The sequence below is a fragment of the Myotis yumanensis genome, unplaced genomic scaffold (genome assembly GCF_028538775.1).
Source record: "Myotis yumanensis isolate MYYU_CA2020_CCGP unplaced genomic scaffold, mMyoYum1.0.hap1 SCAF_2, whole genome shotgun sequence".
NCBI classification, from domain to species: domain Eukaryota; kingdom Metazoa; phylum Chordata; class Mammalia; order Chiroptera; family Vespertilionidae; genus Myotis; species Myotis yumanensis.
In genome coordinates, this window is record NW_027223753.1 from 207,373,157 (window position 1) to 207,391,021 (window position 17,865).

General features: G+C 49.6%; 1 protein-coding gene across 6 annotated transcripts in view; it reads right to left on the reverse strand.

The window, feature by feature from the left end:
• Nucleotides 1-5,531: 5,531 nt before the first annotated feature.
• DIP2A (disco interacting protein 2 homolog A) overlaps nt 5,532-17,865 on the reverse strand; it is an 83,896-nt gene continuing 71,562 nt past the window's right edge. For 4 of the 6 annotated variants that reach the window (XM_070407020.1, XM_070407021.1, XM_070407016.1 and 1 more), the window contains 10 exons: nt 17,378-17,508; nt 16,052-16,220; nt 15,218-15,388; nt 14,113-14,142; nt 13,310-13,371; nt 12,607-12,664; nt 10,499-10,573; nt 8,895-9,069; nt 8,059-8,182; nt 5,532-7,426 (listed from right to left, as the gene is read on the reverse strand). In XM_070407020.1, the coding sequence (XP_070263121.1) occupies nt 7,174-7,426; nt 8,059-8,182; nt 8,895-9,069; nt 10,499-10,573; nt 12,607-12,664; nt 13,310-13,371; nt 14,113-14,142; nt 15,218-15,388; nt 16,052-16,220; nt 17,378-17,508 (1,248 nt within the window). In that variant the 3' untranslated portion in view covers nt 5,532-7,173. The remainder of the gene's footprint in view (nt 7,427-8,058; nt 8,183-8,894; nt 9,070-10,498; nt 10,574-12,606; nt 12,665-13,309; nt 13,372-14,112; nt 14,143-15,217; nt 15,389-16,051; nt 16,221-17,377; nt 17,509-17,865) is intronic. The other 2 variants (XM_070407018.1, XM_070407017.1) reach the window with 1 other exon arrangement.

The window sequence follows — 17,865 nt, forward strand, 5'->3', positions numbered from 1 at the left end:
GCCGTTGAACATGAAATAAAAACGAAATACCTGCAAAATGGGAAGAGGAGTAAAGTCGAGGGGGCCTGGCTTTCCTCACGGCTGCAGATAGTGCGTTCACCAAGGCCAGGGCGGGTGCACCGGTGGGCACGGGAGACGGACCTTACGAAGGCGGCGGGACGCGGAGGGGCGGGGTGCGCAGAGGACAGCGTAGTGGCGGGGGCGGGGGGGGGGGGCAGGGAGGAGGGAGAGGCGGGGCGAGGGAAGGGAGGCGGGGCGTGGAGGGCGGACGGGGCGGGCAGCACGTCGTGGGACGACCTTCCCTGGACCAATCGCCACGAAGGGTCCTGCCCAACAGGAACAGGTGGGCTGTGGCGCTCGGGGCTGGCACTGAGTTAAGGTCTTCGGGTCCCGCTCTGCCGCTGGCTCAGCTACGCCCCCCAGGCCGGGGTCCCCGTGGTCTCCTTGCCGGCGTCTGGGGGCGCGGGCGGGGGAGTTCGTCTCTGTTCTGGCGGGTTTGTTCCCGCGGGGTCACCCTCCAGGATCCTCGGTCCTGCCTGCAGACCCAGTAGAGAAAGCTGGGTGGTGGTTGCCGTTTCAGAAGCCCCTCGGGGGTGTTGCCTGCTGGCTGGACTGGGCCAGCTGCCCTCCGGGGAGACCCCAGCTGCCCCCGGCCGAACAGGTGGAGCAGTGCCCACACCCCAGGGGAAACGTGAAGCCTGCGGTGGAGGAGCCCCTCGCACGGGACGCAGCCAGGGGAGGGCTGGGGGCACCGCCGGAAGTGAGGGCCCCCAGGGCTGGGAGGGCTGCAGGTCAGGGGCCAAAGGAACTCGGCCTTATCCCCAGGGGCGTGGGATCCTTTTGTTGAGCAGAGGATCCCATTTGTTGGTCCTGCACTGACAAGTGCTGTCAAAGGGTCTGAGCCCTGCAGGGGGCGCTCCTGGGCTTTCCAGCAGAGGCGGAACAGCAGGTGGTCTCTGGAGAGAAGAGGGCGGGGGTGAAGAGACTTGGGCCAGTCTGGGAGCTGTTCAGGACCCCAGCGTGAGTGGACGTCCGGGGCACCACCCGCCGCTCCAGACGGGTCAACCTGGGAGGACCACGGGCCCACGCTCAGGTCAACACTCTGCTGTTGCTGCCTTGAAATATTTGGTAATTTATGGACGAGGGGCCTGGCGTTTTCATTGTGCGTTGGGCCCTGCAGATTATGCACCCCGTCCTAGGCCATGGTGGGACACAGGAAGGGGAGCTGGCTGGGGAGGCCCAGAGTGAGTCTGTCGGACTCAGCCCGAGGGCAAGCATAGATACACCCTGTGCACGGAGGGGTCAGGGAGAGGGAGGTGGGTGGTGGGTTGGCTCTGAGCTGTAGTGTGTGGGGTGTCTGTACCCGGCCAGCTTGCCTTCAGACCGCGTCTCTACACTTGCTTTCATCACCAGAGGACAGCCCTGCTGCTTTAGCCAGAAATTGAGTAGGTCCTTCCTGGTACCTCCCTTGTCCTTATTGATCCCAAGAATCCTAAGATGACTCGGTTCCCAGATGACACCCTGCTTCCTAAGCAGAGGAAAGACCTGGAGTGTACCGGCCACAAAGGGGCCTGCCGAGTGTAGCTGCTGTGTTTGCCTTCTGACCCCACACCCAGGGGATGATGTACCTTTACCCCAGGAAGAGACTTCCTCTGCACTGCACAGCCATCCTCAGGGACTCCTGGGAGCTTCCCGGCACAAACTATGGTGAGCTCCAGGTTGTCAATGTCCATCCTCCTCCTCTGACCTGTCCTCAGCTGAGAGGGACCTGCTCTCACCGAGAGGCACTGTCTGGTTCCATGAATGGGTGGTGATGGTCCCCACATGGCCCACTGGGCGCTGCCTCAGACATCTCTAGGGAGAATCAGGTCCCTATAGAGGGAACTCTGCATTTAAAATGATCTCTATTGTCCCATCATGACCCAGTTCAGCCACACAGAATTCCCTGTGTCCCATCAGTTATTTTAATCCACAAGATAGGGCCAAAGTAGCCCAGAGAATGTCCCTGACAGCAGCATTAAGGCTCTCAGGCCAGAGACGGAGACCGAGCAGAGGATCCCATTTGTTGGTCCTGCACTGACAAGTGCTGTCAAAGGGTCTGAGGCCTGCAGGGACCCAGCTTCCACTCAACCGTGTGGACCATCCCAGCATGTACTGCTGTTCCTGCTCCAAGTCTGGGCAACACAGCTGTCAGACTTTCCTGCCACCGAGAGGAGGCATCCTCATCTCTTTATCATGAAGGGGGAACACATGGCCTGGGGTCTCCACAGAGAGCTCCCAGCAGGCACAGGGACTTCAGGAAGGCCCTGGATTCCTGAGCCCTGGGCCATTCTTCCCTCGTTCACCCTGGCCCTGTCCCTGGGGAACAATGGGGGGAGGGACATTGAGGTTGGGCAGGCCAGGGCTCCACCAGTCCCCCTTACCTTCTCTGGCCCTGGAGTCTCCCAGGGGCCTCTACCAGCTGGCCCTCACGCACAATTGTAGATCATCACCTCCACAGGATTGGTCTTGTCCTAAGCAGACCATGTCTCCCACAGCCACCAAAGAAAGTACATTTTCTCCCAGGCCACCTGGGGCCCTACTCTGCATGTCTTCCTTGTGGGCAGTTTATGTCCCAGCAGGACACCCCTGCAGCTCTACCCTGCAAGACCCCACCCTCGTCTCCAAGGCAAGAGGGGCCCTTCAACTCTCACACACCAGCTGAGGCCCTGGAAACAGTTTGACAACTCTTCCCAGGAAGTTCTGGGAAGGCCCACAACTCTGCCCCATGAGGCTCCTGGGTTTGATTGCTGTTGTTTCAGAGTTTTTATTTTTAGTTCAAATTTATCAGATTCAAATTCAGTAAAAAAGTTTTGATGAACAAAAGGTTAAAAATAGGAGTTTAGATGACAATCATATGAGCCTCAGTAGCCAATTTACACGTGCAATTTCTTATTGGTTGCATAGTGTTGAGATTTTCTTGATCAGGATGTTTAATTTTGGAGATTTCATCCCAGACATAACTTGGGTTCTTATTATTGCCGATCTGGCCAGATGAGATTCTGGCACAACCTTTTTCCTCTGTTTGATGAGAAAAGGAGTGGCTTCTTAAAAGAGTGTGAAAAATAAACATCATTCAAGCAAGTTGGCAGGAGGCAAAGCAGGGAGGTTTGGGCACAGGCTGGACATGGGGTAGAGCCTAGGCTGAGGCCAGCAACCTCAAGATCAAAGCCCAGTGCCCCCAGGCTCTTGAAGACCCCCTCACCCCAACCCCCGCATTGAACATGCAGTCCCTGGAAGGCTTTCACACAGTAAAGACTGCCCCTGAAATTTTCCCCTCTGAGGGGCTGGGGAGAATATGCTGAGTCACATGGGTCCCACAGCTCCTTCCACACAAAACTCTACTGGGGGCCTGTTAAATATCCCAAGTGACACATCTCCCAGATCTGGGATGGGGCCATGTCTGGCTGGTGACTGTTTTAACAAGAACTCAGGTGATTCTCATCCTTAGGAAGTTAGGAAGCACTGGGTTGGTAAGGCAGAACTGTCTGCCTATATGGTCCTTACAGAGGAATTGTGCCCGCCCTCTCACTTGATTAGACTTTGTGCAAGGCATTGGATAGGGAAGACCTCACCATCTTGGGGACCCCTGAGCAGGGACATCACAATTTATATAGTCTTATAATTACCTTTTTACCAGTACTGTTTTTTTCATGTGAATTGAAATTACCATCTGAAATCACTTGCTTTCAGCCTGAGGAACTTTAGTATTTCTGATAATGTAGGTCATCTAGGAACAAATCCAATCTTTTTACCTGAGAATATATTATGGCTCCACTTTTGAAAGATAGCTTTGCTGGATATACAAGTTGTAGTTGAGGTGTTTTTTTTCTCTGAGTTCTTTGAGTATGTTATCCCCCTGCCTTCTGGTTTCCATTATTGCTGGTAAGAATTCAGCTGTCGATTTACTGGAGTTCTCTTGCAAGTGATAAGTTGTTTCTCTCTTGCTAGACCCAGGCATCTCTAAGTGACACCCCTGCTTTAGGAGCTGAACACTCCTAAAGTGGAGTGGGAGGCAGTAGCCAGAAGTCTTCTCAGTCTGCATCTCCTGGCATGGCACCACCAACTTATGAGCTGGACAAGGCCAGTCAGAGCCCCTGTATTCTCGGTGACACTTCATCCAAGGTAGAGGCTGCATTCCATGAGTGGAGGCTGGATGGAAGAGATCTCCCGAGATCAGTCTTGGTTCAGATAACAGGTTCTTGGTTTTCTTACTGAACTTTCATGCAAAGATGTTTTTCATTTGCTGTATGCCTTTAGCACCATTTCCAAAGGCTTTAAGTGGTTGGCTTTTTAACAGTGATTTTCACCTGTTATTCTGAATAGCATGTTCACAGAGCTTCTCAGGCTGTCATGCCAGAAACTTATCTTTCCCTATTTTTTAATGTAAAGTAAGTGCTAAACACTGCTCATCTTTGAACTTGTGCTGCACTCTGTCAGCATGCAACAACAGCTGATAGGGGGCCTTCATTCTCCTGCTCTCCATCTGCAGCCTATGGCAGCATCTGGGTGTACCCACCTGGAAGCCCAGCTCACTGTTGCTGGGAGTGGCAATCCATCTCCCCTCAAAGCTTCATCTGGTCCCTCATTGTCCTATTTCAACTTCTGCTTTTAAGCAATATCTGTAATGATCATTCATTTGGCCTTTTCAGTGTCTTGGAGAGTCTGGGGAACAAGGTACCCTATACTTAATTGGCACTTAGAATTAGTAATAAGCTCTCAGTTTCTCACTTTGCACTGCCCTTGGAAAACTCCACAAGGTCCTTCCTAAACATTTCACAGACTCATGTAAATAGGTTCCCTCATTAAACTCTGAAAGACAGAGCTGGATGCAGGAAACCGGGGCAGTGAGCACCCAGAGCTTCAAGCCTGGCATGAACTCTTACCCCCACTCCACCTATGGGAAGGAAGCCTGAGGCAGGAATTGTAACTGCAGATGTGCACACACACATCTGGGAGGAGGTTCACTGCAGCACTGTTGAAAGAACTATGATGGACAACAGCAATTGAGCAAAAGCTACCTTTAGTCATGACACACCTGTACAGTCATTAAAACATGTAGAAGAATATATGTAACAGATTAAAAAGTCTGTAATTTATTAAGTACAAAAGCTGATTATAAAAGTATATGATTCTAATTTTGTAAAATATTTTAAAAGGAAAAAATCCCCAAAAGGATTTACGTCAAATACTAATGCTGCTATATTACTCAGAGGTAGGATTATAGATTTTCTTCTTTACACTTTAATGTGCTTTGTAGATTTTATGCTGTAAGCATAAATGCTTTTATATTCAGAAAAAAGTAATGCATAATAAAATCCATCCTATTTGGGATCATTTAAAAAACCTTTTCACACATTTCAAAATGCAGAATTACAAAATCAATAACTTTTATTAACATTATGATATAAAAAATTTTAGTGTGATATACAGAATTCCCAGAGAGTAATCTTAAAACATTTTAATGTGCTTCTTAAAGTCTTAATTTACAAGACACCTTGTTTTACTGACACTGACCTTTCAATACAAAAATTTTACAATATTTGCTACAAAACTACAACATTAAGATTAGGGTTAGGTAGTTCTTTCCCCTGCCGGCCATTCTATTATAAGGAATATCTGTTATCTGTATGTCAAACAATAAGTTACACAGATTATGTACATAATTACAATAGATATTACAATTCCAGTATGTTGGAACATAACTAACTGCAGTCCACCACAACAGGCAAACAGAGCTACAATGCACCTGCTATTGGTAGCCAAATAAGAGTAAAATGTAAGAGTTAGCCTAGTTAGCCAGACCTACTTGGTGGAAAATTTTAAATGGTAGAGAATTAATAACAGCTTTGTTAGGCACTGATTCAGGCTAATTCCAGAAAAACCTGGTTGTTTCTATGAAGCATGCATGATCCATAAACTTTCCCATCCACAGTTCCCCCCAAAACCCAACAACTTCATAACATACTCTTTATTAGCTATATAAAAATACTCTATGTCTTAGATTTGAGCTTCACTTCAAATTTTTATAAGTTTCTAAAGGATTTTATATTCTCTTTGATTTATTTTTACTGTAATATCACTCTGTTTAGTCATAACTGAATATGGTTTGGCCAAATTTAATAGGCATACAACTCAAAATGTGAAAGCCAGGTTAAGGGTAACCAGGCCCACCTTCATCATGGGGTAAGGCTCTCCCCAGAGGTCTGAGAGCCTTACCTTGCACTGAGGATGTGAAAACCTCAGACACTGTCATCAATGCTTCCAAATCTGTTAATTTGGGATGAAAATAACTCAGTACACTTCCATGTATTGAGAAGAATTTATATTGTGACGTTATGAAAACAAGTGTTTAACTAAACACAGCATTAAATTACAAACCTAGGAAAGTGGTTTAAAACTAAATGCTGGTTTATCTTTCCGAAACAGAGTATCTACCTTGACAGCCCCAAATGCACTTACTGAACATTAGTGACAATGTGTGCAGACAATCGGACACACCTGTTTCAATAAACTGGGAGAGAGGAAGCACCCTGTAACTAGAGTGCCTGGATTGGGGCCCAAGAGCCAGGGTAGGAGGAGTGGGTAGGTCTTGCTACCCTTCCCATCAGCCTCTTTGGGCTCTGTTCCTCCCTGTGAATCAGTTGTACTGGGGCCTCAAGTCCTTACTAGCTTAAATTCTACATATAAACTTGTCATTTGAAGTGGGAATAAATAATTGAATTTTTTAAATCAAGAACTATATTTTTAGTCTAAAAAGTGCAAACTTGCAATACAGTAGAGAACAAATTGCACACCTGCAATTCCTCATAATACCCATGGCCAGGCCTTTCATTTCCTTTTCCAGTCACCCTAACTGTTAAAATACTGACATTTATGTTTTTGTAAATGTCCTTGAAGATTAAAATATTCCTTCAAATAATTCAGGAAGTGGCTTCTCAAATAAGATTTAAGGAACTTTGAGACGAATCTCTAAAAGCAGGGCAAGGGGTGCAGTATTCCGTGATGACTGCAGTCCTTTGTCCTGGTGGCTATAGACACACTGCAGTGTCTTCACGTGTTCTAACACCTTCACATGGTTCCAACCCCTGGAAGCCTCACATTGGACAGAACCCTGGAGCTGGTGAGAGGTGCTCACATGTTGTAGGCAACATAGATTGGATCCAGCTGGTCAGCCAGGAAGCCATCACGCAAGTGCATGCGTTGCTTCTCACCCCGAGAGTTGATGGGGATCACGCCTGGGTCGACAATGACCACTACACCGACGACCAGGTGATGCTCCTCCAGCACCACATTTGTCACTAGGGCCACTAGGTCCAGTGCGTCCTGCTCCAGCCCGTCCAGCTCCACCACCACCACCAGCAGGTTGGTCCAGGTGAACACGGCACTGCAGGGAGAAGACAGATGGCATCACATGGCATGGACATCAGCTTCTGAGGACCAACAGATACATGGGAAATGATGCCAAACAGAGGAGAGTAAAAATACAAGTATATTTATTGACACTGCGCTGCTGCTGAACATCGTTCACAACTGAAAGGCTAGGCTAAATGTGCTGTCTAGGACTATCTATTCTAATGAAAGTTCCTGCTAAAAATTAGAAGCATTCATTATTTGATGTTGAAAGCTGAGCCTGTCCCAATGCAAGCTCCCTACAAAGTGAAGAAATTGTGAATCACAACCATTTAAATGAGAAAATTCACATTAAAAGCAGAAACACCAGGAAAACTGTGGAGACCTCACACTTTGCCTGTTCATTCAGGGTCAAACGCTTGGTTTAAAACTGACTAGGAAAAAAGGAAAGCCCAAGCAAAACCAAAGGGCTGCACAAGGGGTCTCTGGTGTGTGTTTCCTAGAGCAGGTTTGGAGAGCCCAGGGCCAGCTCTGGGAGAGGAGGCTTTGCCAGCATGTGCCTGTAATCGGGGTCTGCTGGAAATGTGACCAGGCAGATGGCCCTCAGTCCCTGGCTCTGCCCCAGATGAGGGCCTGGGTGGGACTTGCCCTCCTCTGGGTTCTTACCACTCGGCGATGCTCCTGTGTGCTCGGATCACAGATGTCTCGATGTCGATGGGGTGGTACCGCATGCCTCTCAGCTCCAGTGTTTCATCCAGAGACCCAACCACATAGAGTGCGTCATGTCGCTCTATGAAGGGCACAGTTTGCACACCTCAGAAAGGCACAGTGCAATCTGGGCACCCTCCACACATCTGTGTCAGCCTGAGTCAGGCTCTCTGGAACAGGGAGCTCACTATTCCAACATCACTTGAAAACCAAGCTTCCAAATGGGTGAGGCGTGCAGCAGAGCCTGATAAAGGTGCTGTCCATCCCCTTGATTCCAAAGAATTACGTCAATGTGTGAATATATATTTAAAAATAACATTTACTATTTCTGGAAACAAAACAGCATCTACAGGGGCTACCAAAAGTTCTGACTTGATATGGCTGGCCTGCTGGGGCCTAAGGACTTTGCAGTTATGACAGGTCGTGTGTGGGGAGGGTGCTACCCACAGCTGGTGAAACATGCAGGTGGCTCTGCCTAGGGCTCTGCCTGGGGGAGGACTTGACAGCATTACCAACAACCCCACAAATTCAGCAGAGGCCGAGGGTCCAAGAACAGTAAGGACGGTCACAAAGGGAAAAATAGTAATTTTCAGAGAACGCCACTGTCAGAGCTCATTCTTTACCCCACACCCAAAGATACAAGCTCCTTGCAAGGGGTGTGGTGAGTCAGCAGGAATCCCTGAGATGCTGCACATGCCTGTCAGGCTCACAAGCTGCAGCAGCAGACCCTGTGGGCTGTGGACAGAGCTCCTCACCCCCAACAGTGCTGACACGGGGTCACCGTAACCCCTCACCTCCACTGGCATCAGTGAGCTCCGTTCTCCGAAGGAAGCCCAAGTAGCCAGTCCTTGCCCAAATGGTCTGGGTGTCTCCAAAGCTCAGTCGGGCACTGAAGTGGTCAGCATGAAGTGCTTCCTCTCCATGGACAGTGTAGTAGCCTGTGGCATTGTGGGGGCTGCTAACCCAGATCTGTGGGGCCCAGAGGACAAGAATGAGCTGAGCACAGATTATCATGAGACATCCACTCGCCAAGAAAACTTAAAACACTGCAAAAAGGCAGGGCATTTTCAGTGTCGCTTATCCTGTGAACTAAGTTAAAATTGTAGGTACGGAAGGCAAACAAGTAACTTTCTCTCCTTTAAATGGAGCGTTCCTCTCCAGGGCTCTGTGATGTAGATGCGCTCACAGGGTGACTCCCACTCCTCACATCAAACTACTGTTGTCAATAAGGACGGGGAGCGATGTACAGGTCCACATGGGCAAGAGTGATGGAGTGAGGCTCACTGAGTGGGCAAACCCTGCACCAGACTTACCTGTATGTGTGAGTTTATATACATCCATATACTCTCGGGTGCACACATGCTAGCAGTACCCAGTATATTGGGGCCCCTTGGGGTGTCCTAAATACAGAGCCCATCCAGGACCCACAGTCAGCTCCCCAGATCAAGCACCTGGCTCTAGATGTCCCCACAAGGCAGCATCCTAAGAGGAGACAGGGAAGCTGACAGGGGCTTCTGCCACAAGAGGTGGGGCCCAGGTTAGCACAGACCCTCCATGACCATCTTGGGGGCACCATGTTGCCCTAACAGGCCTAGGTCCAGTGGCCAGAAGGGAGGCCCCACGCCGACCCCACCCAACCCTGGGACTGGCACATCTTCCCATTAGGACATCGAGCAACCCCTGAGAGTCTCCCAGGCTCACTCACACCCAGTTAGACTGAGACTGGGCAGTGTCTGTATGACTGCCCTTGAGTGCCATCTACCAGGACCCCGGAGGTTGTCCACACCAGAGACCCTGATGCCAGGACATAGGTTCCATGGCATGTCCTTAGGGCCTGGAACTAGGAAGATAAGACCATTCCCATCATAACAGAACCAACGTGGGCACTCAGGCTGTGACCTGCACTCTCCCTGCCACCCTGGCCTCCGGTAGTAAGTCCCACCTGTCTCGTTACACTGGATACATATGCATAAATGCAGGTATGTCAACACAATGATTCTTGCACAGCCTGTGTGTTTCCAGGGGACGTGTTCTCAGGAGTAGAGGACCCCGCCTCCCATCTCAGTGCCTGTGCCGTGCCAGCCTCTCCTTCAGGGCTGTGGCTCCTGGCTTGGTGCAGAAACTGTGTTTTAAGACACAGCTGCTTTCTCTCCATGTTTCGGGTTCCTTTGTGGCTTCTAGGGTCTCCAAGTACCTACAAAACTCAAGGTTTCCCTCTGCTGGTAGGGAACCTGGAGTGGAGACTCATCCCATGGATCCAAGAAATCCTACCCAAGTACTGGGTACAGGAGCACAAATGTGCCTGGGGGGAAAGGACCAAATAGCTTGGCAGATGGGAAGAAGTGGAGGAGCAGCTCCTGAGGTGCATGAGGTTCCAGAACCCAACCCCCAGCCTCACCTCTCCCAGGTGTGAGTCTCCAAGGGGCCCTTTGGTCTCAGTGTGTGCGATGATGACTTTCACTCCAGGGAGGATCTGGAAGGAAAACCGTGCCCATGTCAAAGACAACACAAGACTCCAGACTCAATGACATTAAAACCAACAGCCCTTGGAAGCTAATCCAAACAACACAATGTGTACATGTAAGTGATCAGATTTAAAGCCAACCCAAATTTGAATATGAACAGAAATAAGACTTTAATTGATAAAAATATATGTGAATCTTAACAAAATGACCCTAGTTCCTAAGAATGGACCTTATTTTGGATGTTGTGAGAGGCAGAGAGGGTCTATATAAGCATCTTTTCTACTTGGGATCTTTCAACAGGCCACTCGAGCACTGCCTGCCTCTCGTGGGGCACACAAGTGCAGAAGGCCACCCAGCCCCACCACTCAGCTGCGCCCCAGCCCCGCCATGCAAGGACTCTGTCCATGGGTTTCATCAAGCCTCCTAGTTCTGGGCTGGAACTCTAACCTTGAAGAACCCTTCCTGCCAATGACTCAGAGTCAGTCCAACCACTGGTCACCTGCTCTGTGTCGACTCAGACAGACGGAGGCACCAGCTCATACTCAGGAGCCATGGAAAACATTCCAGGGCAGGGTGCCTCAAATCAGGGAAACCCCCACACCTGGTCCTGGGGAGACTTCACTGGGCTCAGGTCAGACCCTGTGGCTGCTCCAGGCATGGTCACCTGTTCTGTGTCCTGTTTCCTCACGTACAAAATGATGATGACATTGAGGTCCCCCAGGCAGGTGGGAAGGGATGAGGGGTCAGTTACAGGAAGAGCGTGAGATTAGGCTGTTGCCTACGGTCAGTGCCAGACCCTCTTCTCCTCCCACTGTTGTTGCATCCTTGCCATACACTACCCATGGGACAGTCCTGTTTTCCTGAATGCTGCTGGAGCCTCTGACCTCTCTCCATGGGGGCCCACCTGAACCCTAAAGCCAGAGCTTTTTCCAGAACACAAATTCCTCAGGCATAACTCATTTGAAACTTAATAATACAGGGGCAATATGCTGAGCATACAAAAAGGATAAGCAAAACTGTCCACTGAGCGTGGGTTCCAGCAATGTGCTCGGAAAGGGGAGGTCATTGCCCATATTCACCTCTCAGCTGGTCTCCTCCAGGTGATGCTAAAGACAGGCAGGCACCTGGGAGGTGTGCTTCCACAGCTTTGCACCTCCTCCTCTTCCCCCAGCTCGACTGTAGCTATGCTAGTCTCCCTGTGACAATGCTCCCTCCCAGGATGTTTGACTAGCTGAGTCCTCTGCCCTGGGTCCCTGTGGCTGCTCCTCCTCTTCCCTAGTACACCCACGAGCTCCTCTCCAGGCACCTTGCTGCCTCCCCAAAGGGATCTATAGCCACAGGAGTGTGTAAGCAGTCAGGTGGCCCTGTAGGCTGCATGGATTGGGAGCTTCCTGTTCCTGGCCATGCTGGGCACACAGCCCTGCCCACTATCCTGCTGTCTGCTGGCCATGGCACACCATCTTCACCACATGGCGTCATCAGGCCATGTGGGTTTTCTTCCTTCCTTCAAACCTCCCCTGGTTCTGAGGATGCCTATTCCCCTGGGTCTCTGTCTGCTGACCCATCTCCTGGTGCTCACATTTTTAACCTGGGCACCCTCAGATGGCCTCACTCCTCCCACCCCCATCCCTCCCAACCCCTTTATGGGCTCCCAGTCTTCTGGATTGTCTTCAGTGGAAAATTGCAAGATGGGTCTAGGACTCCACCCACTGCCCAAGGCCCTGGAGGGAACCACTTCCTGGCTGTCACCTGGGCCAGGGCCTGAGTTGGGTAGCTGTGCTGGCCCTTGCTCCAAGACTGTGAAGACACTGGGCCCTGAGCCAAGGGGCCCTACGGCCTCGAGCCCCAGCAATGGGAGTTCCTTCTGTGTTTCTGTACCCGCAGTCCTCCTTTCTTGGCTTTGTGCTTTCGATGTATGTTGAACTAAGACTTAACCTAGACCTTGTGTGTGTTTGCAGGGAGGAGGAGGCCTCCTGCGTTAGCCCAGCCCAGCCTGACCACAGCCGTCTGTGTTCATCAGGAGAAGTGCAGTTTCCATTACCTTTCCAGACTCCGTCAATGGCAGACTGTGCGGAGAACCCCGTTCTACCAAACGTACCCTAAAAATTAACAAGGGAAAATTTTCAGAATAAAATTTACTATATAGGTAATGACCTCTAAAAAGGCAACTCATAAGATAATCAGAAATTATCACTATGACAGTCAGTCTGTTGACAATGACCTACTGTAACCTTGGAACAGTGACTTCAGGTGCCCTCGACTTGCCTGGCTCACCTGGCACAGCTCAGGGCAGAAGCTTGTTCTGTTTTTTGGGGACGGTCCCCAACCAGCTGCCCTGTCCACAGTAATCTGTCTACCTTGAACTGCAGCATGGCCACATTTGAGGGCTCAGACCAGGATCAGAGCTTCAAAGCTGAGAGGGACCCGGACCCCCAGCACATGTTTATTGATGTAAAAACTAAGTCCTGTCTTAAAATGGTATTGTGGTAAAAAGTCCTTGCCATTAGTTGCTTTACTTGTCCTCAACCCCATAAAAAGCTAAATACAAATGTTTGATCACTCCTATCACCCGTCCTGATCACAGGAACAACAGATAAAGGGACATGGACTGAGTCTCGAGGACACAGTGACGCAGAGGGAGACCCAGGTTTCCCCAGTGGAGCTTAGCCAGCCACCTGCTAGTCCAGGTGCCAGGAGGGCCAGTCAGGGCAGACCCAGCTGCACAACTTCACCAGTGGCGTTACCTGTCGTGGCGCAGCGCTCTCATGTCCACGTAGACCGTTGTGGGGTCCGGGCCAGCCGTGCCCTGGAAGAAGAGCAGCACGTCTGCATCTACATGGCCCAGCCACCTAACAGCTCCTCCCGCTGCCGCCGGAAGGCAGCATCTCTGCTCCAGCAGAGAGCCTGCCCAGGGACACTGATGCCTTCCATCCAAACATTACATGGCTTGATAACATCGAGTGAAACACTAGTGACACTGAATGAACATGCCAAATTGTACAATTTTACATTTCAGTTCTCACAGCTGGTCTCTACGTTATGGTGAAAACACCATCACAGGATTTGAGGGCATTTGCATCCAGCTATCGGTCAGGCTTGGCCTCTCTCCAGCCGACCTAATTCTACTGAGGGCTGAGCACAGCAGAGGCTCAATCAGGGTCAACAGAGTGATGTTCTCCCTTTCCTCACTTCTGACACTTGGACCCTGATTGAAGGATGTTATTTTCTGTTTTATTAGATAAGGAACATCAAGTTAAATGGACACTCTGCTCAACATCACTCTCTGAAGATCCCTGACAACGTAACGAAAACTGCTTCATTGAGATTCAACAGCCCTTCCCTCCAGAGGCAATGCTATGAATGTTAAATTTTTTTAAAAACAGTTTTGCTTAAATTTTATTACAGAGGCATTTTTATAATATGTAAAATGATATTCAGTGTGAGCAAAGTCAGACAGCAAAAGAAACACGTATTTGTCTGAAGTTGAGGAGAAGGCCACAGGAACTCATGGGGGAAGCACAGAGGTACCTCGAGGTCAAGGTCGTACCTGCTCAGCCAGCTTTCCCAGCCTGTTGGGCTGACAGAGGCAAAGGAGGCCAGCAGAGTGAGACAGGAGGAGACGGCCACAGGAGACAAACAGAAAGCAACAGGCCACGTGAGAAACACACGATAAGAGACAGCAAAATGCGTCACTGCATCTCAAAGGGCAAATGTGATTATCTCATTAAGACTTCTGCAATCACACATGGCATCCCACATGCCAACAGATAGAGGAGATAACCTTCAAATATTGAGTAAGGAGGACATGCCTTCATTTACAGCTGCTGACTACACACCAAGAGCCTGACGCTCAGTCCTACTTTCTACAACAGGAGGGGTATGAGGAGGGCACCCAGTCCACTTCCTCCTGCCACATGGCAAGGGTCTGAGGCTTGGAGTGGTAGCACAGTCTTCTCACGGTTGAAAGGACATCAGCATAAGGGGGAAAGGATGATGGTCCACAGTTGGCCCATGACAGGAGTGCTCTGAGATGAGGGCCCAGCTGAGCCAAGGCTCCAGAAACAAGAAACAGCTCTCCCGGAGCCCTGCTCTGGTTCTGATGCTGCCTTTCCCTCTAACAAGTCTTTTCTATGTGGGTGAGCAGGCATTTCTTATATTTTTAGAAAGAGTGAAATTGAGATACTAGTACAAAATCTGGAAAATAACCAGAGTCACCTGAAGAAGCAGTAAACAGCACTGCAGTTAGCTGTTCAATTTCTGAAACTTCATGTAAATACCCTAAGTAAAATACCTTAATGTCTCAAATATGAATTACAGGTAATACAAATTATCACAATAATGTTTCAATTTAAAATTACTAGATGTCTTAAAACAGTATTGTTGTTTTAAAAAATTAAATGCATATTTTATCCAACTTAGTGAGATTCTTCCAGATAAGAAATAGTCACTGTTCAAAAATAGTATTTTTTTTCAAATAAGCCTTGTTTGTGAAGAGAATATCTTTTAAAAATAGAACCCTCATAGCTTTCCAAGATAAACTGGAAATGAAACATTAAAGGCTCAGAGAATGAGAAATGGATGTAGCCGGCACAACAAGGAACAGCAACGATTAAAAAACTGTCTGTCTTGGATGCCCGGCCCGGCCACCTTACCTGGAGGCAGATGGCCACATTGACCCTGCACCCGAACGTGGTGCTCACGGCACGTGCAGGCAGGCCCAGGTCCTTGAACAGCTTGGAGAAGGACTGTGTCAGCGCGATCCGTGGTCGCTCCTCAGCGACCACCATGCATGTGCGCACACACGACAGGTTGACCCCCTTCATCTGTGGGAAGGAGCAGGGTAAGACAGGCCCTGAACACTCCTTTAGGAAGCTCCTGAGGGGACCCATGTGTGATCTGAACATACACCCTACCTCCTCCGCTGCGGTCTCATTCTACAGAATTCTAAGTATGGAATTGCTAGAGGGTACCCATCTGCTCCACATCCACACCAGCCAGTCCTTGAGTTCATCTGGTCATAGCTCCACAGGGCTCTCCCAGATCCTGTCCCAGGTCCTCAGGGACCCTGACACCTCCAAGATGCCCCCAGTGCTAGTGTCAGACCTGCCCCCTCCGCATGCTCCCTCACGCCCCCCACCATGTACCTGCCCAAGCCAGCCCCACACGCCTGCCTACCCCATACTCATATCCTGCCACATGGGTGTGTGGGTGAAGGGAGCAACTACCTACTACAGAGGTGTGGTGGGGAGTGAGTGAATAGCTCCCAGCAGGGTGGGTGCCGGGAAGAAGGGACATAGAGTCAGCATGACCTGGTGCCTGGTAAGGGTTTTCTCTGTTTCCCCAACTGCTTGGAGCTGTGTTGGGAGTCTTTTTTTAGATTCCAATGGCCCGGTTAAGAGCCAACCTAGAAAGCCCTGGTTTGGGCACTTCCTAAAAAGGGATGAGGATAGTAGGGCACAAGCAGGCCTGGGCACAGACACACTCACCCTGAGGACACCTGTCTGTGCACCCAGACCCTTGGTGCACATCTCCATCACCGAGTAGGAGCAGAAGGTAACGCGGGCCTTGTACTGGCTCACGGCTGACAGCCACAGGGACACATTGCTCTCCAGCTCCAGCGGGGGCACCAGCACGGACTGGTGTCCAGAGTAGACACTGTGGGGCCACGAAAGGTCAAGTCAGCTTCAGCCGCTCTGCCCAGGTGCGTCATCTGCGCACCTCAGGTACCTTGCCTGCCTGCACCCAATGGGCCTGTTGTAGCTGCCTCGTTCCTTTCCCAAGGATAGAACAGGGGGACAATTCTCCCTAATGTACAGAGTTTTGGTGAAAAGAAAACTATGGGGGGAGGGGCATGATGCACAGGGAGTCCTTGTGTCCCTTCAGCACTTCATAAGGACCCAGAGTCACAGTTAGGGACAGGGTTTGGTGGCTGGGGACTCAGTGTTCTAATTCTAAAGACCTGTTGCTACTTCCTAGTATTTGGTGGAATTAAGTAGTCTCTCCCTAATTACTAGTAATGGGTAATGTTTGCATTTTTTAAAAAATGTATTTTTACTCTTTTACTCAATTTCAGACCCATACTCAAACCCACTCCACCCTCAAACAAACCCACTCATAATTGTATTTTTGACTTACTGGCCTCAAAAATGCATCTTAGAATGTTAAAGTTCTAAAGAACTACATACAATTCCAATCAAGCAGGAGGGTGCAGCAGCAGGAGTACCTGCACTCACCTGCACACTCTTCCTCCACTCACCTATACACTCTACCTGCACTCAACCATACACTTTACCTGCACACTCTTCCTCCACTCACCTGCATACTCTACCTGCAAACTTTTTTTTTTTAAATATTTTATTGATTTTTTACAGAGAGGAAGGGAGAGAGATAGAGAGCTAGAAACATCGATGAGAGAGAAACATCGATCAGCTGCCTCCTGCACACTCCCCACTGGAGATGTGCCCGCAACCCAGGTACATGCCCTTGACCGGAATCGAACCCGGGACCCCTCGGTCCCCAGGCCGACGCTCTATCCACTGAGCCAAACCGGTTTCGGCATACCTGCAAACTTATAGGCACATTCTTCCTGCATGCACCTCTGCCTGCACTAACCTGCACACTCACCTGTACTCTTTACCTCCTTACTTGCACACTTACCTGTATACTCTACCTGCACACTCACTTATAATCTTTACCTCCACTCACTTGCATCCTTTACCTCCACTCACCTGCAAACTACCTGCTCTCTCTCTCCATTCACCTGCATGCATACCCTATCTGCACACTCACCTGCACACTGTACTTCCACTCACCTGCAGAGGCACCACAGGGCAAAGCCAAGGCCACAGTAGGGATCAAGGCAGATGGCGATCTGCCTCGAAGGGTACAGCTCACACTGCAGCTTTATGGAGCGGCACAAGGCACTTGTGGCTGCATGTGACATCTTAGGGGGTAAAACACAAGGTCTGTTCAGTGACGTGCAGGAGGAAAGGGATTAACAACAGTGCCTGCTATCTGCAGTGGCCAGACACATTTACCTCCTTAAAGGATGACTGGCTCACAACCCCACATAAATCAAATAATACTCAAGAAATGGCACATGAAAATACTTCTAAGTGAGATTTCAGGATAATAAAGAACTTTAATGAAGCGCTTAGCTCCCAGTAAGGATATGGACTCATCAAAGCCACTTCTCCTCAAGGCAAGTCAGCCATAAATCTGAAAGTTCAGGTATTACCATAAAACACCGAAATATGTGTTCATCTCAGACTAACCCAATTTTGGAGTTTACTGGTATTAA